The sequence below is a fragment of the Oryctolagus cuniculus genome, chromosome 7 (assembly GCF_964237555.1).
Source record: "Oryctolagus cuniculus chromosome 7, mOryCun1.1, whole genome shotgun sequence".
NCBI lineage: Eukaryota > Metazoa > Chordata > Mammalia > Lagomorpha > Leporidae > Oryctolagus > Oryctolagus cuniculus.
The window spans coordinates 30,616,368-30,636,221 of NC_091438.1; the positions used below are offsets into that span (position 1 = coordinate 30,616,368).

Below are 19,854 nucleotides of genomic sequence, written 5' to 3' on the forward strand. Positions count from 1 at the left end.
CTTCCTTCCTTCCTTCCTTCCTTCCTTCCTTCAAAGAAAGAGTTCATGCTTCTCTTTTTTATTTATTTTTTATTTTTATTTGACAGATAGAGTTAGATAGTGAGAGAGAAAGAGAGAAAGGTCTTCCTTCTGTTGGTTCACCCCCCAAATGGCCGCTACGGCCAGAGCTGCGCCAATCCGAAGGCAGGAGCCAGGTGCTTCTCCTGGTCTCCCATGGGGTGCAGGGCCCAAGCACTTGGGCCATCCTCTACTGCCTTCCTGGGCCACAGCAGAGAGCTGGACTGGAAGAGGAGCAACCAGGACTAGAACCCGGTGCCCATATGGGATGCCGGCACCGCAGGCAGAGGATTAATCAAGTGAGCCATGGCGCCGACCCTCTTACTTTCTTTTTAAAAATATTTATTTATTTGAAAATCAGAATGACACAGAAAGAGAAAAAGGGAGAGAGATCCTCCATCTACTTGTTCTCGTGCCAAACGGCCTCATCAGCCAGGGATGGGCCAGGCCAAAGCCAGGAGCCCCTGGAACTCCTTCCTGGTCTCCTACGTGGGTTGCAGGGACCTAAGTACTTGGACCTCATCTGCTGGCTTCCAAGGCACATTAGCAGAGCAGCCGGGACTCGAACCAGTGCTCTAAGGGTGCCCATGTCCCAGACCTTTCTTGAACGCCAGTTTTCAAAGCTTGGTTCTCAGATTCTGTGACCATGGGTGATTACTTTACAGTGTTTCACTAACCCTTTTATCCCTCCCTCCCTTTTAAAAAATATTTATTTATTTGACTTGAGTTACAGAAAGAGAGGGAGGGACACAGAGAGAGGTCTTCCATCCACGGGTTCACTCCCCAGATGGCTGCAACAGCTGGAGCTGGGCCAGGCCAAAGCCAGAAGTCGGGAGCTTCATTGTTACCCAGTTTTCCTACCTAGGTGCAGGGATCCAAGCCCTCGGGCCATCTTCCACTGCTTTCTCAGGCTCATTAGCAGGAAGTTGGATCAGAAGTGGAGCAGCCAGGACTCGAACCAGCATCTGAATGGGTTGCTGGCTTCGTAGGCCGCAGGTTTACCTACCACACCATAACGCCGCCCCCTCGCTCACCCTTTTCAGTTCTACAGGTGGGAATGAGTATCCGCATTTTATATACAAGGGGCTTCAAAAAATTTGTGGAAAATCAAAATTAAAAGATGATGTGTATTTTCCATGAAGTTTTTGAAGCCCCCATCCTATGAGTAAGCTGAGCCTCAGAAAGGTTAACTAACTTTCTCAAGGTCACAGAGCTTAGCCGGTGTCTGAGCCAGGGTAAATAACCAGAGACTTCAGAATAATCGCGAAAACACTCTGGAGAGCAACCTGCTCTAAGCTACTGCTAGCACTGCGCATGCCGGGTCCCGAGATGCTCAGGGGAGCTGTATAGCTCTCAGTTTTGCCCAAACAGAGCATCGGTCTCATGGGAACATTCAGGCACCGGTTCGTTCACAGTCTCCTTCCCCAATATCTCTTGTCCCTGGAAGCAATCTGGGTTCTTGGCAGGTGCTAGACAGCAAATTATTTCTCCTAATGGTGCCTCAGTGGCCTCATCATAATAAGGACCAGCTCCCACAGTGTCAGTCTGTAGACAAGGGAGTTGTTAATGCATTCATCAACAGATGGATTTCGGAGGAATTCAAATCCTACCCTGAGCAAAGCATCAGTGTTTCCGTTTGTTTTTTTTACTGTTGGGAGCTGGACTTAATAACTTCCTACCTGATCCTCTCTGCTGCCCTGTTTGTCTTCTCTTCCTTTTTAAAAAGCACTTTTCTTGTTTCCATGAACTTTTCGTCGCCGTATGAAGGCTGCTGCATGGCAAACCAGGAGGCTGGGGACGAGGCACAGAAAGTGGGGAGGACCCGGTGCTGTCCCCTGAGCGGCGGAGCCCTGCTCCGGGTGTCGTCACGACCGCTCCCCGGCCTGCGCCTGGTTCGCACGAGTGCACAGCAGCGTGGTGAAAACCCTGCTCACACCCACTGCCCACTCCCGCGGCCGCCTCGCGGTGCCCTTCGCAGGGCCCAGGACCGTGCAGGGCGCCCGGCTGGATGAATGAAAGGTGAGCAGCGCGGCGAGCCAGGAGCAGCCCGCGGCGGGACCCAGGCAGCAGGCGAGCGGGAGCGCGCGGAGCCCCACGCCTGTGTGCGATGCACGGGGACCGTCCCAGCGGCGGGAAGCGGGGCGAAGCAGCGCGGACACGGAGGGAAGGCCCCGGCAGGGACCACAAAGCCTTGCAGGAACCCGGGGGCGAGACAAAGAGCGGCGGCCGAGGCCGACGGTGGGAAGCATCGAAAAGTGGCCGGGACGAGGGCGGACGCGGAGGCAGGGGCGCGCGGGGCGGGCTGCGGGCGCCGAGCAGGGGGCGGGCGGCGCGCAGGGGCGGGCGCCTCAAAGTTGCTCGGCCTGCGCCGGCCGGGCCGAGGCGGGCTCGGCGGCTGAAACCCGAAACCTCCCGGCCCCGAGCGCGGCGGGAGGAAGGAAGCGGCGGCGGCGGCGGCGGCCGAGGCGGGGAGGCGGCCCGGCCGGGCCCTGGGCTGCGGCGGCGGTGAGCGGCTGGCCGGGGGGGCGCAGGCCGCGGGGCGCGCTCGGGGATGGAGCGGGGCTGAGTTCATTGTGCGGGGCGGGCGGGCGAGGGCCGCGGGCCGGGGAGGGTCTCCGCGCCCCCTCCCCCACGCCGCCCCGCCCCCACGGTGCGTCTCGGCTCCCTTGCGCCCCTCGAGGAGCCGGGGGTGGGGTGGGGGGGCTGTTTTTCCGGCCGCGGCGCGCCTCGCCTTGGAGAGCTGGGGCTCTTTGTGGGGGAGATTTTGGGGACACGCCCCTCCCTGGCGTGCAGAGGCTTCTCGGAAGCCCACCCCATTCTGCCGGGTGCAACCTGCTCCATTTCAGGCGCCGCCCAAAGCCCCAGCCCCATACCTACCCCCCCCCCCCGGAAAGGAGAGCATCCGTGCGTGCCCGGGACACAGCCGACGGGCACCAAAGACTGCGCGGCCCCCTCTGGATAGGGGTGTGGGGGGAGAGCCCGCGACCCCGGGCTGCGATCGGCGAGCACCAGGTGAGCGACACTCTCCAGGCGGGACAACGCGCCCAGTCTCCCCGAGCCCGTCGGGAGGCGCGCCCCGAAGTCGCCGGGCGCCGCGGGGTGCGGCCCCTGCCCCTTGGATCTTGGAGAAGGGGAGGCTGTGACTTTGGCGGGGGGGGGGGGGTGGTTGCGGGGGTCGGAGAGGACTTGTCAGCCCCGGACGCCTGGCGGCCAGAGCTTACCCCTGGCGCAACCTTTGGACAAAGGCGTTTGGGATGAAAATGTTTGCAGGATGACTGGGGATGGTGTTGAGCGTTTCAGAGCGATCTGCTCGCCGGTAATAACCACACGGCCCTGGGCCGGCATCACTTGCCAGCACATCTTTGAGGCTATTTTTGTTCGTTATTGTTGTCTTTCATCCCTTTTGCAAACGTGCTTTCCAGAGCAGGTCTTTCCATCTTCCCTGGGTGGGGGGTGTGGTTTTGGAGGGAAAGGACCTAGGTCCCTGGATCTGTCCAATGGGGATACCGGGTGACCTCAGGGGAGCCTGTCTGAGCGTGCTGGGGCAAGTCAGCCGGCCATTTCTCCCCCTGGACCTCCACATGCGCTAGGAAGAGTTACTGCTTCCGAGAATGGGCGGCTGTCCTTAGAATCCATCCAGGTTACTGCAGCCACTGGGAGCAGGAGAAAAGACGCAATTCCCAGGCCCTCCGGGCAGAAGGGGGAGTGGGAGCATCCCCCTACCCCCCATGTATCTGGGTCGCTGCCACCTATCTTGTCCCTGCCGGGGTAGCCGTCTTCCTGTCCGGGTCCCCTCTTAACTTTATGCTTGGAAGGTGCTGGCAGCACTTTCGTATGCACTTTTGCATTTCGTTCTGACAACAGCGCAGGGAAGCGCTCTTAGCCCATTTGATAGACGGGGAAGCTGAGACGCTGTGAGAGACGTGGCGGTCTCTGCCCAGCTGCCCAGCCTGCAAGACTGGACTGAGGTCTTTGAGCAGGCAATGCTTTTCACATAGGAGCGAGTTTTAACTGAGGACCGTACAGCTTCACGGCACCCCTGCACCTTGTTGCAGTGAGACTAGGAACCCCCCTCCCCCATAATTTTGGAACTAGATCCCCGGCCTCAAGGACCCACATCACTTTGTGTTTGAGCCAGCCCAGTGTGCTGGGAGACTTCTGAGAGGCAGGCAGCACCGCGTTGCTGTGAGGGGTGTCAGCTCTCTGTTTGGGTTCTGTGGGAGATGGGATGGGCTGAACTGGAACTGACCTCAATGTCAGCAAAAGGAGTGCTGGCTGGGGCCAGCCTGGAAGGCAGTCGGGAAGAGGCGGGTGGGCAGGAGAGCCTGGCTGGGCGTGTGCAGAGTCCGTTTACAGAGCTGGTGTTCCTGTGAGGGAGGCAGCTGCAGGTGCAATGAGGCTGCAGTCCCTCGTGGCCTGATCTGAATTTTGGGGGAAGCTGTAAATTTTTATGGAAAAAAGTTCTATATTTTTAAAACCGTCAGCTAATTCAAAACATTCTTTTAAAAGATATGTGGGGGAACTGGGTTAGGAGTGCAGGCTGGTTGTGGACTATGGACTGTGTGGACTGGCGCTTTGGAACCTTTGTGTGGACCCTCAGAAGTTGTCGCTGTCATTGAGTGGCAGTAAAGCACCACTGGAGGCGAGGCGGGAGAGGCATCATTTTGGCAGTTTTGCTTTAAGAACAGCAAGCATCAACAAAGCAAGAGCGAGCCAGCAGGGCTACCTGGAGTTTGCAGTACGGCTTAACGGCACGATTCTGCACGTGGTTCGCACAGTTCTAGTCTCCTTTATGATTCGGGTCCTGCACTAGGAGATGGCTTGCACCGAGTTTTTGTGTGTTTCCTTCCATGGCGAGTGCTGGGGCATGAAGGAGGGAGTGTTCAGTCTGCCCAAGGGTAAACTGGGAGGAGGGAGACTGGAACTGTGTTTTGCTTTGAGTTGGTTTGAGACTGAAGTACTCGGGGAGTGAGCCCTGGGTGAACAGGGCAGTCTGAAGTTGATACCCTGCACCCCATCCCTGCTCCTTACAAACAAATGCCTTGGGTAAGCCATATAAAGCATGCCTGCAATATAGTCCTTTTTTAAAAAAATAAGAGCTGTTAAAAATGTTTAAAATATAGAAATACAAGGAAAGATATTAGGTCTCCCCTCACCCTACCATCCTCCTCACAGGTAACCAGTTTCCTGGTCTTTTTCAATGCCTAAATATATGCCTAGAAAATCTGGAAATATAGATGAATAGATAATGCATGGTTTGTTGCTACAATAGTATGGTATAGTATGTAGTGTTATAGTATAGTATTATAGTTGATATTCCAGTATATAGTTTTGTTGATATTATAGTATAGTTTGTTGATATTATAGTATACTATATAGACATAGCAAATATACAACATATATACTATACATATTTTCTGCATTTCCAACTTTAGGACCCATGTGAATATAGTGAATAGAGTTCAGTTAAATACCTAAGGGGGTGGGCATTGTTGTGCAAGTTAGGCTGCCCTTGCCATGCCCACATCCCATAGTGAAGTCCCTGAGTTCGAGTCCTGGCTCTGCTTCTGATCTGCTTTCCTGCTAATGCACACACTGGGAGGCAGCAGATGATGGTTCAAGTACTTATGTCCCTGCCACCCAGCTGGGAGGTCCGGACTGAATTCTGAACTCCTGCCTTCCTCTTGGCCCAGCCCCAACTGTTTCAGGCATTTAGGGAATGAACCCGTAGATGGAAGATTTCTCCCGTGCTCTCTCTCTCTGTTGCTCTGTTTTTTAAGTAGATGAAAATGAATAAATAAGCATTTAAAATTAAATGGGTAAATAAATAAAACTTACAAAACACACAGGGAGCAAGTGTTTAACCTAGCCCTGTCCCACATCAGAGTCCCTGGATTCGATTCTTGGCTCTGGCTGGTGACTGCAACTGTCTGCTGATACAGACCCGGGAGGCAGCAGCCGTGGTTCCCATGATCAGGTTCTTGTCACCTGTGTGGGAGACCCGCACTGCGTCTCCCATTCCTAGCCCAACCCCAGCCCCAGTTGCCAGTTGTTGTGGGCCTTCAGGGAATGAACCAGTGAATGGGTGCGGTCTCTCAAGTAAGTAATAATACATTCTTTTTTTTTTTTTTAAAACAGGCAGAGTGGATAGTGTGAGAGAGAGACAGAGAGAAAAGGTCTTCCTTTTTTGCCGTTGGTTCACTCTCCAGTGGCCGCCATGGCTGGTGTGCTGCGGCCGGCGCACTGTGCTGATCCGAAGGCAGGAGCCAGGTGCTTCTCCTGGTCTCCCATGGGGTGCAGGGCCCAAGCACTTGGGCCATCCTCCACTGCACTCCCTGGCCACAGCAGAGAGCTGGCCTGGAAGAGGGGCAACTGGGAAAGAATCCGGTGCCCTGACCGGGACTAGAACCTGGTGTGCCGGCGCTGCTAGGTGGAGGATTAGCCTAGTGATCCTCGGTGCTGGCCAATACATTCTTAAAATATGTAAATGAGCCGGCGCCTTGGCTCACTAGGCTAATCTTCCCTGCGGTGCCAGCACCACGGGTTCTAGTCCCAGTCGGGGCGCCGGATTCTGTCCCGGTTGCCCCTCTTCCAGGCCAGCTCTCTGCTGTGGCCCGGGAGTGCAGTGGAGGATGGCCCAAGTGCTTGGGCCCTGTACCCGCATGGGAGACCAGGAGAAGCACCTGGCTCCTGGCTTCGGATTGGCGCGGTGCGCCGGCCACAGTGCGCCGCCCGTAGCAGCCATTGAGGGGTGAACCAATGGAAAAGGAAGACCTCTCTCTTTGTCTCTCTCTTTCACTGTCCACTCTGCCTGTCAAAAAAATATGTAAATGGAGGTCAGGTACAATAATACTCTAAGGGTTTTTTTTTTTTTTTTTTGATTTAACAATATGACTCAGGAGTCTTTCATTATCAATTTCAGGTATATTTCCTTCTTTTTAATGGCTACATAGTATTTCGTAGTATAGATTCATTGTCCTGTATGTAAACATTCTCCCACTGATGAACTCTTGAATGTCTCTAACTTCATCTATCTGTGTATTTTTATTTGTATGAGTACCCGTGGAGAATTTCTGGATAAAATTACTCCCAGGAGGGTTGACTATTTGACACTGTAATTAAGTCCTGGCTTGGGATGCCTGCATCCCATCATGGAGTGCCTAGCTTTCAGTCCTGGCTCTGCTCTCCACTTGTTTCCTGCTAATGCCTTCTGGAAGGCAGCAGGTGGTACCTGTGTTCCTACCACTCTTGAGGAAGACCCAAATTGAGTTCTTGGCTCCTGACTTCAGACTGGCCCAGCTGTGGCTGTTTGCGGGCACTCGGGAGTGAACCAGCTGCTTGGGAGATCTTTCTCTGTCTGTGTGTCTCTTTGCCTTTCAAATAAATAAGACATAAAAAAATTTTAAAAAATTAAAAAATTAGTCCCAGAAGTGGAATTGGTAATTCATAGGGAATATACATTTTAAGCAGTTATTTAAGCAGAATTCTCTTTATTTGTTGAGGCCCAGGGAGTTGTGCAGAAAAAGAGATTGAGTTTATTTAAGTTTACTTGACTGGGGACAGGTAGTGTATGTGAGAGGTACAGCTTCAGACGTTATACAAGGTAACATCCTCCTCCCACTCTTGTTCCCCAACTGCTGTGTTTCCCTTTTAGAATTCAACTCATTTTGCCAGTTTTTGTGTATTTTTTCCCAGACAGTCCATGCACCAAAGGCAAATAAAATGAATCTTCTATTTCCTCCCCTTCAAAAATATTGTTGCACACCATATATCCTGTTCTGCATGTGGCATTTTAAAAGTGTAACCTAGATGTTAGAGATCATTCCATATCAGTTATGTGCATTTTAGTTCTGATAGACTCGTCCAAATTTACCCGTCTTTAAAAAACTTAAATTTTGTACTTCCCCTAATTGCACCGTCAAATCTTTTTGCCATTTTTGTTGTTGCTGATGTTGAGTTATTTGTAGTTTATCAAGTTATGAGGCTTTTTCTGGATTCTGGACTTTCAGTTTGTTCTTGTTAATAAATCAAATATCTTGCCTTTTATGTCTTCTTCCCCAACTATGCTTGTTGTACCTCTGATGGTGCAGAAATATTTCATTTTTATGAGGTTAAATATAAATCATTTTTCTTTGTGGCTCTGAATTGTCCATCTTGCTTAGAAAGTCTTCCCTTTCAAGATTACATTTTCCTGGCCAGCACCGCGGCTCACTATGCTAATCCTCCACCTGCGGTGCCGGCACCCCGGGTTCTAGTCCCAGTCGGGGCACCAGATTCTGTCCTGGTTGCTCCTCTTCCAGGCCAGCTCTCTGCTGTGGCCCGGGAAGGCAGTGGAGGATGGCCCAAGTACTTGGGCCCTGCACCCGCATGGGAGACCAGGAGAAGCACCTGGCTCCTGGCTTTGGATCGGGGCAGTGCGTAGGCTGTAGCGGCCATTTGGGGGGTGAACCAACAGAAGGAAGACCTTTCTCTCTGTCTCTCTCTCTCATTGTCTAACTCTGCCTGTCAAAAAAAAAAAAAAAAAAAAAGATTACATTTTCCTAAGTGTTCTCTTTCTTTGCCATTCCCTCCCTTGCTTTTCTCTATTTAAAATAATGTAGATAACTGCTTTTCTCAGTTTCTCTCTCTCTCTCTCTCCCTCCCTCCCTCCCTCTCTCGCTCTGACACCAGAGAGCTCAGGGTGTGAGTCCGTCTGTGAACCTGGTTAGCCAATACATTTTTCTCTGACCTTTATAGTGATTTTCCCCACCACGCCTTAAGGATGGGCTTTACTGCAGGTGGGTGAGGAGGGAGAAAGGGCATCTGAGCCGTGGCAGTGCGTGCACAGCGGCAGGGGTCCAGAAGAGCAGTGCCTGCAGAACTCTGAGTGATTCTGGATGGCCACGGGGAGAGCACCTGCGCATGACCGGATTCTGCGTGTGGCTGAGGAGAACGCGGCGTGATGGGACTTGTGACGGGGCCATCAGTCTGGCTACCCTTGGGAGGGCAGCCTGGAGTGGGGGCGAGTTCAAAGATAAGAAGATGAGATGGAGCGTCTGGTTGTGTCCCGGGGGGAGGATGATGAGACTGGGTGGGGGCAAAGGCAGAAGGATGGAGTTTTGGGTTGGAATTTAGTCGATGCCCTGGATGTCTGTGTTAGGGAATGGAATAGACAGGCATTCATCGCTGTCCACACATTATCTCATTCAATCCTAGCAAGTCAGGATGGCAATCCAAGGCTCAGACATGCTTATTCATCCGTCCAAGCTCAGACAGAAAAGGCCAGGCAGGGACACAGCCCCTTCAGGTTGCACTGGAAGGCATGGCTGAGGGTGACCCGAGGTTCTGTGCTGAGAGAGAGGGTGCGTGGTGATGTGTTAGCTGTCAACAGACACGGAGACGAACGTGAGGAGTAGCAGAGATGATGACTTCCACAAGGGGTGACCTTGTGGTGCCTGGTGCGGCGCACGGGAGCCGACATCCACCACGTGAGTCGATGTGAATCTGGGGCTCCCAGGAGTTGTCCAAGCTGTAGATGAGGTTTTGGAGTCCATGGTGTTCCAGTGGGTAGAGACAGGGAGCATGGAGGGAGATGAGCTCTGGTTCAAGATGAGATCCCGTTCAAGTTGACTGAAGCCTGGAATGGAAGGTTACTTACCAGAGTCACTAAAAAGCTCAGAAGTTCGAGGCTGGAGCAAATCCTACTTGGGTTCATCATTCTTCTTTTTTTTTTTTTTCATTTAAAGATTTATTTATTTACTTTGAAAGTCAGAGTTACACACAGAGAGAAGGAGAGGCAGAGAGAGAGGTCTTCCATCCACTGGTTCACTCCCCAATTGGCCGCAATGGCTGGAGCTGTGCCAGTCTAAAGCCAGGAGCCAGGAGTTTCCTCTGGGTCTCCCCTGCGGGTGCAGGGGCCTCATGGGCTTGGGCCATCTACTACTGCTTTCCCAGGCACAGCAGAGAGCTGGATCAGAAGTGGAGCAGCCGGGTCTTGAACCGGTGCCCATATGGGATGCTGGCACTGCAGGCGACGGCTTTACCTGCTGTGACACAATAATCTGTTCTGTTCGATTTCATAATACTCTGTTTAAAATTTTGGTATCTATGATAAATGAAAAAAAATTATAAAAGAAGTTCACAAGGATATTTGGCTTCCAGCATGGGTTTAGGATTCAAGGAATTTCTTCAAGACTCATTTTCTGCTGCGGTCTTGTTTCCTGCGGTGGCTTCTGGGAGCTTCCAGGCTTCCCCTTGTGATGGCAGGGGGAAGCCGCAGGTCAAATGCAAAGGGAGAGAGGAGCTCTGCAACATCTCATTATGTCGCAGTCTGCCCTGGTCAGAGGGGATTGGAAGATGCTGATTGGCACGGCAGGGTCACGTGGCCCTGTGGGGAGCAACCCGGACTAGACTGAGTTACTGGAATTAAGACTTATTCTATGCATCTGCTCTCCCACAATATGGCGCTGGGAGAGAAGAAAACAGCTTCTACACAGGTGCCTCCAGTTCAGCCAATAAACTATAGGACTTGTTCCTGATTGGAGGAGAGCAGCGTACTCGGCATGTGGGCAGCCGAGTTGGGATTGGCGGAGGACTATAAAGGAGGAGAGAGACGGCATGCACCGGGAACATCTAAGGGGAACATCTAGCTGAAGGAACACCTGTGCAGCCCCCGAGAAAGCCGGCCGGCGGTGTGCCGCTCCCCTGCGGAAGTGGGGAATGTGGCCAGGGGGAACTGCCCTTCCACGGAGGTGGAAGGGACAGTAGCCAACCCGGGAAGAACCAGCAGCAAACCCGGGGAGGGCCGAGCAGACGAAAGAACAGCGCAGGGTCCTGTGTCGTTCCTCCATGAAGAGGGGGAGCGACATAATGGTGCCGTGACTCGGATATGAAGCCTAGGCAGGGTTCAGTGTTGCTCCTCCACGAAGAGGGGGAGCGACATGGCCCCATCCATGAAGGAACATGGACTAGGGCTTTGGAAAGGGAGAGATGTCTGATGAGGCGACCGGCAGTTTGTTCTGTAGAGGAGCAGGATGACAGTGCCTCAGAGGGCATGTTGAGAAACAGTAACTCACAGGGCAGGGGGAGCCGCAAGATGAGGAGGAACGAGGAGGGAGAGACAGGAGAGAGCAGGATCAGGGAGCCAGGCAGGAGGGAATCAAAGCTGTCAGCCGCTAGAGAGAGCGTGAGGAAGGGCCCATTGAATTCGGCTGGGAGGTCACTGGTGACCTTGCCCAAGCAAACAGAGTCATTATTTGATCCACTTTCTAAGGGCTCCTGTTCCTATCTGTCTCATATAGTCCCTCCCTGAGGCCTGGGCTGGCCAGGTAGGGGCAGAGGAGCAGTATGGCAGCAGGAAATGTGGGATTGCGACAGTGGGGAACTCACGCTGCCTCCTGGGCTTCAGGTTCACCACCTGTAAAATGGCACCCGGAGTGACTTTCTCTGAAGGCCTCCTTTAGCTCTGAGATATTGGTGTGTTTAGGGAGATGAGTGAATGTCGGCGCTTCTCACCACCTCTGTTACAGCAGCCCTGGCCCATGCTGCAGGCTCCTGACTGCTGTTCCTGCCTCCACGCTGGCCCCTGCAGTGACCCCACAGCACTGTGACCCTTCACAAGCACGGCGTGGCCGTGTCTCCCCTGTGGCTTTCTATTGCAAACAGGATCCAGGCCACACTCCTTACCCCGGCCCACAGGGGCCCTGTGTACTAGCCCTTGATTATCTCTGAAGTCTGTCGGAGCTGCGCCTATCTGAAGCCAGGAGCCAGGAGCCAGGAGTTTCTCCTATGTGGGTGCAGGGGCCCAAGCACTTGGCCATCTTCTACTGCTTTTCCCAGGCCATAGCAGAAAGCTGGATCGGAAGTGGAACAGCTGGGACTCGAACCGGCACCCATTTGGGATGTTGGCACTGCAGGCGCTGGCTTTGCCTGCTATGCCACAGCACCGGCCCCGTCCTCTTGCTATTTAAATGTGTTGGGATGGCTACAGCAGCACTGGTGCCCCCCAGACTCATGCAAGCTGTTTAAGCTCTTTGGTCTTAGTGTGAAGGGTTGATGGATGAGGGGTGGAGACTTGATGGAATTATGGCGTTTGAGAGGCTGGTCTGGTGGGAGGTCTTTAGGTAATCAGGGGCGTGCCCTTGGAGGGGGAGTCTCACGAGAGGGCTGATGATGGGAGTCCAAGTTCTTCCCTGGCTGTTCTGTGTGCTTCCTGGCTCCCCATGTGATCATTCCTCTGCATCTGCTTCCATCAGATTCCAGGGAATGAGACCACCCAGTGCTGAGCTGTAACCTGCAGACCGTAAGCTGAATCCCCTTTTGGGCATCTTAGTTAAGGTATTGAAAAAGCAGGCTGATACACATGCCAGCCTCATCAGCCTTGGGAGCTTTACAGAGGCTCTTCCCTCACCCTGAATGTCCATGCATCCTTTTCTGGTCTTTGATCAAATGGCTGAGAGCCTTCCCCGAGTACACACACCCACCCTTCCCACTTCCCAGCACCTGCTACCTGGGGTCGTTCTACATATTTCCTGTTTGTTTGCTGCCCGTGTTGCCTCCCCTTCACTGTAAGTGTCAGGAGATGGGAGGCTTGGTGTGTCTGCTTCGGTGCTGTGCCCCCCTGTACAGTAGAGCCAGGCCCAGGCTCAGCATTCGATAAAACCAGTCTTGTGCACAGCCCAGAGAGGAATGGGGGTGTGCGGAAGCTAGCTGAAAGCTGTAATATCGGAGTTGGTGAAGCCCTTGGCCATGCTGTCCTGGACAGGCAGGGTGTGCTGTCTTTTCCCTGCTTCCATCTTAGATACTGCTGTCAGCAAAAGGTGTGTCCCGCAGAAACACTCCTTCAAGCTATTTAAAAATAATATTCTCCATTTTCGCAATGTGAGCTTAATTAGTTGGCTTGGCTGCAGGACGACAATGAGTGAAAAAAATAATTAAGGGTAAAACCAATTAACAGAGTAATCACTGTTTATCTTGTGACGGGAGGCATCATCTCAGTACGGCTTCCATCTCTTCTGGTCTTCGTGGAGCGTGTGTGTGTGTGTGTGTGTGTGTGTGTGTGTGTGTGTAAGGGGTTGTTTTATTTTTCTTGATCGGTATATGCAGTTAAACAATGGAAGGGGAAGAAAGAACCCACATGGCTCCTGAGGAACAGGAGTTCTTAATCTCAGCCCCACTGACACTTGGGTCTGGATTGTTCTTTGTGGCGGGGAGTGTCCTGTGCATGGTAGGATGGCCAGCAACATCCCTGGCCTTAGTTCCCTGAGTGTCCATGAAGTATGATGCCCCCAAAGTGTCCCCAGGAGCTTTCAGGTGGCCCCTGGTGGGGAGGCATTCAGAGTCACCTGTCCTTGTGCAGTGAGGTGGGAGAGTGGATCATCACTGGCTAGGACTGTGACCTAGAGACTTCTCTGTGGACCTGTCAGACTCTCCCCAGCTACCCTGACGTTCCCTTACGATTTCTGCTTAAAAAGATGCGCTTTGCTGTTTCAGGGAAGGAGTTGTGAGCCAGAGGAAGCGCGGACATCAGCCCTCATGGTCACAGGTGGAAGTGTTTACTTGGGGGCCGGTGAGCCGGGCCCAGCCAGGCACTGTGTGGTTGCCCACTCAGCTCGGCCCTGGAGGAAGCCCTGGGCTGCAGTCATGGCCTGTCTTGGTGCCCTGAGCCTCTCCAGCAGCCTGATGCAGCTTCCATCTTTTGTTCTCTCACACTGCTTCCTTTCTCTCCTCCATTTCAGCCACTTCCCTAATCAGGGAAAATTTCTTTGGCTTTCATTACGACTTGAAGGGGTGGGGAGGAGAATTGAATTTTCTTTTCATGTCTTCCATACCTTTCTTTTTCTTTTTTTTTTTTAAGATTTATTTATTTATTTGAAAGTCAGAGTTACAGAGAGGCAGAGGCAGAGGCAGAGAGAGAGAGAGAGAGAGGTCTTCCATCCACTGGTTCACTTCCCAGATGGCCACAGTGGCCAGAGCTTTGCCAATCTGAAGCCAGGAGCCAGGAGCTTCTTCTGGGTCTCCCATGCAGGTTCAGGGGCCCAAGGATTTTGACCATCTTCTACTGCTTTCCCAGGCTTTAGCAGAGAGTTGAATTGGAAGTGGAGCAGGTGGGACTTGAACCGACGTCCTTATGAGATGCTGCCACTGCAGGTGGCAGCCTTACCCGCTACACCGCAGCGCTGGCCCCCCATGCCTCTCTGAAACATTCTTTGGGCTTCTCTCCTAACAGTCACCCTGCCAAGCTGCTTTTACCCAGGTTGCCTCCTCTGTTCCCCTCAGCAACCATGTAAAGAAGGTTGGTTCTACTCTTTCCTCGTGGAGAAACTGAAGCTCAGAGGAGTTGACATACACAGGGTCATTGGGAATTCAAACCCAAGTTTGGTCACGAATCCAAAGGCCGTGTTCTTCTTCTTGAATATCAGGTGGAAACAGATATTAGGGAGTAGGGGGAGGATACAGTGTAAGTAGGTTTTCTTCACATGCAGAGTCAGACAGGAAACTGAGGTAGCGTTCATACGCTGTCTGGAAGAGAGAGCCTCCTCACCTAAAATAAAAACGTATACTGTGTGAAGACACACGTATCTGATGGGAACTAAAATGTCAAAGGAAAATGCACACAGGAAGGGATGCTAAGGCTCACTGTGGGGGTGGAATGTTCCAGAAGTGCATCTCAGAGCGCGCACCTCTTACGGTGGGCCGGGAGCCAGCTGCTCCTGAAATAGAGCCGTGTATCACATAACGATGGGGGTAGATTCTGAAAAATGTGTCGCTGGGTGGTTTTGTGGTGTGGATGTCGTGGAACATGGTTGCACGACCTGAGACTTGGGCCATCTTCTGCTGCTTTCCCAGGCCATAGCAGAGAGCTGCAGGGGATGAGGAGCAGCCGGGACACGAACCGGCACCCATATGGGATGCCGGCACTGCAGGCTGGGGCTTTAACCCGCTATGCCACAGCGTCAGCCCTCAGACCTTTAACCTTGACCAGGGAAGCTACAGGAGAGTGTACCTTGTATAGGGAAGGGGACAACTGAAGTCTGGGACAAGTTGCACAGGAAGTATACAAAGGAGATAGAGGATATGCAAGGCGTAAGAGGAAACACTGTGGTCCCGACTGGCTCCCCGTCAGAGCCCCGGGGCTGCGTGACTGGGCAAGCTCTCAGCCTCCCCACGGTTTCCAAAGAAAGTGGTGGCATTAGAGTTGATCTCTGCGGTCTTTTCCAAATCATGCAATTCCATGTATCTTGGGACTGAATGACCTCAAATCATTATGAAAATCAGTATGTTATATATTCACATAGTTTTAAAGTATAGTGAAATGTATGGTAGGTTTTGTGACATTTGCTTAAAGGCTTAAAAGAATTTTGATGTTTTCTGGTGGTAAAGTGCTGTCAATTGAGAAGTGAGGCATTTCCTGCTTATTCACTCAGCTTGAGTGCATTGTTGGGAGGGAAATTGATACTTTTAAGTTCTCTCCTTCTAATGATCAGAATCAGAACCCAGTGCAGATTCTGCTTAAAGCTACCATGGGAAAAGGTGGCAAGTTGGGCTGTGGGATTGGCTGCCCTGGGTGTTGAGGACAGAGGGTCTGGGCAGAAGGGAGGAGGAGAGGATGGATAAGTTAAGACCCCGTGACATCAATCCTTTCTTTTCTAAACTTCACTCAGCATTTTTTTTTTTTTAAGTTTTATTTATTTGAGAGGCAGAATGACAGAGAGGGAGAGAGAGAAAAAGAGATCTTCCGTTCACTTGTTCACTCCTTGAATGGCCACAGCGGCCAGGCACGAGCCCAGAACTCCATTCAGGTCTCCCACATGCCCAAACACTTGGGCCGTCTTCCACTGCTTTCCCAGGGGCGTTAGCAGGGAACTGGATCGGAAGCAGAGCAGTCAGGACTTGAACCTGTGCTCCAATATGGGATGATGGTGTTATAGGCAGCACCACAATGCCAGTCCTGGCATCAATCCTTACCAGCTGTTGGCTTGCACCACAGTATTCATGCACAGAATAGTTTCCTTCCTCCACACCTCTCCTCTGTGGGCGATCCCAGCAGTTAGCCTGAGCCCAAGCACATTTCTCCCCATCCCCGCCTTCTGCCAATCAGGTAAACTGCTCCCAGGTGTGGCCCAGGCCCACCTGGAAAGTTACGTGACCTTCAAGCTGATTGGAGAGGCACATTGGAGCCAGTATCAGTTCTGTCCTATAGTCAGTGGTCCCCTAAGTTAGTTATGCCCCTTCTCCCTGCTCTTTATTTTTTTTTTTAAGATTTATTTATTTATTTGAAAGAGTTACACACAGAGAGGTCTTCCATCCGCTGGCTCACTCCCCAGATGACCGCAATGGCTGGAGCTGTGCTGATCTGAAGCCAGGAGCCAGGAGCTTCTTCCAGGTCTCCCACATGGGTGCAGGGGCCCAAGGACTTGGGCCATTTGCCCCGCTTTCCTAGGCCATAGCAGAGAGCTGGATCAAAAGTGGAGCAGCTGGGTCTCAAACCCATGCCCATATGGGATGCCAGCGCTTCAGGCCAGGGCATTAACCTGCTTTCCCACAGTGCCACAGCGCCGGCTCCCTCCCTGCTCTTTATTTATTTTTTAATTTTTTAATTTTTAATTTTGACAGGCAGAGTGGACAGTGAGAGAGAGAGAGACAGAGAGAAAGGTCTTCCTTTGCCGTTGGTTCACCCTCCAATGGCTGCCGTGGCCGGCGCGCTGCAGCCGGCGCACCACGCTGATCCGATGGCAGGAGCCAGGTACTTCTCCTGGTCTCCCATGGGGTGCACGGCCCAAGTACTTGGGCCATCCTCCACTGCACTTCCTGGCCACAGCAGAGAGCTGGCCTGGAATAGGGGCAACCGGGTACAGAATCCGGCGCCCCGACCAGGACTAGAACCCGGTGTGCCGGCGCCGCAAAGCGGAGGATTAGCCTAGTGAGCCGCGGCGCCGGCCCCTCCCTGCTCTTTAAAAAGCATACGTGGCTGTTAATAAACGGACGTGTTCGCTGAAACTTGTCTCTGTTGTTCTTTGCGGGAAAGGATACCTCCGCCCTGCTCTTCCCTGACGGCATGGCTTTGCAGGATGAGCCGCACTCCTCTCACCTGCAGCCTGTGCTTCAAGTTAGGGGTGCTTTTGACTGCACATAAAAGGAGCTCTGCTGTGGCTGGGTACAGTGTGGCCTCACAGTTCGGTAGGCTATTTCAGTCTTTCTGCTCTGCATTGCATGAGATTTCTAGCCCACAGTCAGAAAATGACTGTTCTACTACCTTCAGGCTTTGAGGATGCATTCTGGTGTGGAGAAAGGACTAAAAGAAAGGCAAAAGCCACAGGCCAGTCTGTGTCCTTTGATCAGAAAATAGGTAGCTTCCAGACGAGGCCTTGTAGCCAGGGCCTAGTGGACATGCCAAGCTCTGTGTGAGAACGTATGCATGTATTTTCTTTTTATTTTTTAAATATTTATTTATTCATTTATTTGAAAGGTAGAATTATAGAGAGGGAGAGGCAGAGAGAGAACGAGAGATTGAGATCTTCCATCTGCTAGTTCACTCCCCAGATGGCCACAACAGCAAGGTCTGGGCCAGTCTGAAGCCAGGAGCCAGGAGCTTCATCCGGGTCTCCCACGTGGGTGCAGGAGCCCAAGCACTTGGGCCATCCATCTTTCGTTGCCTTCCCAGGTGCATCAGCAGGGAGCTGGATCACAAAGTGGAACAGCCGGGATTCTAGCTGGCGCCCACACAGGATGCGAGCGCTGCAGGCAGAGGCTTAGCCCGCTACACCCCCTCCCCCTTGTTTTTAAAGAGCGTGTGTTTTCATAGGCACACTTGGAACCACTGTCAAATCGCGGTTCTGTTGAAAGGGGTCAGCGAAGAAGGCATCTCTGTTGGATAATGAATGGAGTCCGCTGTTCCACTGCAGAAAAATAAAGCCTCAAGGCAAGAAAAGCGAGGGAGCCGGGGTGGCCAGTGTTGTTCCTGTATTGATTTACCTGTCCGTGTGTAGGGCGTCCACCATGTGCTGGGTACTGTTCTTGGTGCCCTCATGCAACCGCCAGTGTTGCATGAGACAGACATTTACAAGATGAGTTATGAAGGGCACACACGCATGAGCTAGGAAGACGAGCAAAGCAGGGAGTGGGGCCATGCAGCGTTGGAGGGGGTGTGAAATGCTGGGTAGTGGGCACCTGGATGGTTTTGCTGAAGCTGTGACCAGAGACCTAAAGGAAATGGGAGCAACCCTTGAAAGCATCTCAAAGATGAGGGCGTCCTGCGCATGGGAAGCCGTGTGGGGAAGTGCACCCGATGTGGCTGGAATAGGGAGGTCAAAACGGAAGGGATTAAGGGGGCTGTTATTGTAGGGTTGGAGTGGTCATGGAGACTCAGACCGTGGGGGTGGCTGCAGGTCTGGGTGAGAACCTGGGGCTCATTCTAGAGACCTGGAGATCCTGTTGGGGTTTTGGGTAGAGCAGTGACTGCGTCTGACCTCTCTTCAGGCTCACCCTCGCGGCTGTGTCAAGTTTGAGGGAAATGGCAGAAGCAACACATGGAGAATGAGTCCTGAGATAATACCATGTGCACCTGCGGGAGCAGTGGGGCTAGAGAAAAACGTTCCAGACGCGTTTCAGAATGCAGAGTGAACAGATTCGCCTGTGCTCCCCCTACGGGATGTGAGAGAATTTGAAGAACCAGGAATGACTTCCATGTTTCTGGTCTGATCACTTGGAGGGAAGGGGGGTGGTGGTATCCCAGGTGTGACATGAGGAGGAACGCGGAAGGGGCGAGTTTGACAGGACACGGATCAGAAATCGAGGTTTGGATGTATAAGGCTTGCGACGCCTGTGTGGGCAGGTGGAGCTGCTGAGTAGCCAGTGGATGTAGGAGCCAGGAGCTGCGGGCAGTGGCTTTGACCCCTGTCCATCAGAGCAGGGCCTCCAGTAGCCCTGTTGAATCCCCACGGCCATTCCTAGCAGTGGCGCTGGGTAGACATGGACCGGCCTTGTGTAGCTCTGTCCTGGAGTGATCCAACTTTCCCACGGGCACTCGCTGGGAGTCCCAGATCCAGGCAGGAAGGCCACGGGCCGGTGATTGTGAAGGCTTCCCTGAGCCTGCAGTGGAAAAGCTGCCATTTCTGCTCTTCTCCCTGTCAAGGCACTCCAGAGGTCCCGCAGAGGGAGACACCAGCCTTGCGAGCCGCCAAGCCGCTGGAGGAGCTATTTCCCTAGCGACGATCTCTCCCCCTTCAGACTTTCCAGAGCAGTGGCAGGACTTCAGCCGCTCCTCCCTCCCCGGGGCTTGAGTCTCTCCCCTGCATGAGTTGTCTTCGTCGGGGTGCTTGCTTGCGAGTCTTTTTGGGGGGCTGCCCGGGTTGACTGGGGAAACACCAGGGCGGTGAGGGTGGCTTTGAATGTTGCTTCTGGAGGCCTGGGAGAGAGGCCAGTTGCGCTTTTAAAACATTCTGGGACAATCCGTGTGGCTGCGAGTCCAGCTTTGCTCAGGACTGAGTATCCCTCCCGTTCTCCACGATGCAATGCTTGTCCGGAGCCGAGCTCATTCTGCCTTGTCTCCTGGGCGTCACCATCCACTGGGGGCGGCAGCAGCCCCACTCACAGAAGGTGTTTATCCAGCAGGCTCAGCCTGGGAAGGGGCACTGCTAGGTGAGTCCCTTGGGAGGAGTCATTCAGGCCAGACAGGGGTTAGTTTCCTCTGTTACAGGAGGAAGGTAGGTAGACTAGTTGTCTCTCACCCCTTTTTTTAAAAAAAATGCTTATTTCATGGGTCCTGGCGCTGTAGGCGGAGCAGGTTAAAGCCCTGGCCTGCAGCACCCACACCCCATA

The 19,854-nt window shown here is 52.9% G+C and overlaps 1 protein-coding gene across 4 annotated transcripts in view; it reads left to right on the top strand.

Annotated features, from left to right (window-relative positions):
* The first annotated feature begins 1,851 nt into the window (after positions 1-1,851).
* GPR161 (G protein-coupled receptor 161) overlaps positions 1,852-19,854 on the top strand; it is a 60,037-nt gene continuing 42,034 nt past the window's right edge. Inside the window, exon 1 of one of the 4 annotated variants that reach the window (XM_051857154.2) lies at positions 1,852-2,076. In XM_051857154.2, coding sequence (XP_051713114.2) covers positions 2,070-2,076 — 7 coding nt within the window. In that variant the 5' untranslated portion in view covers positions 1,852-2,069. Of the gene's footprint in view, positions 2,077-2,133; positions 2,296-2,414; positions 2,563-2,944; positions 3,070-19,854 lie in introns of those variants that run through there. The other 3 variants (XM_051857157.2, XM_051857155.2, XM_002715219.5) reach the window with 3 other exon arrangements.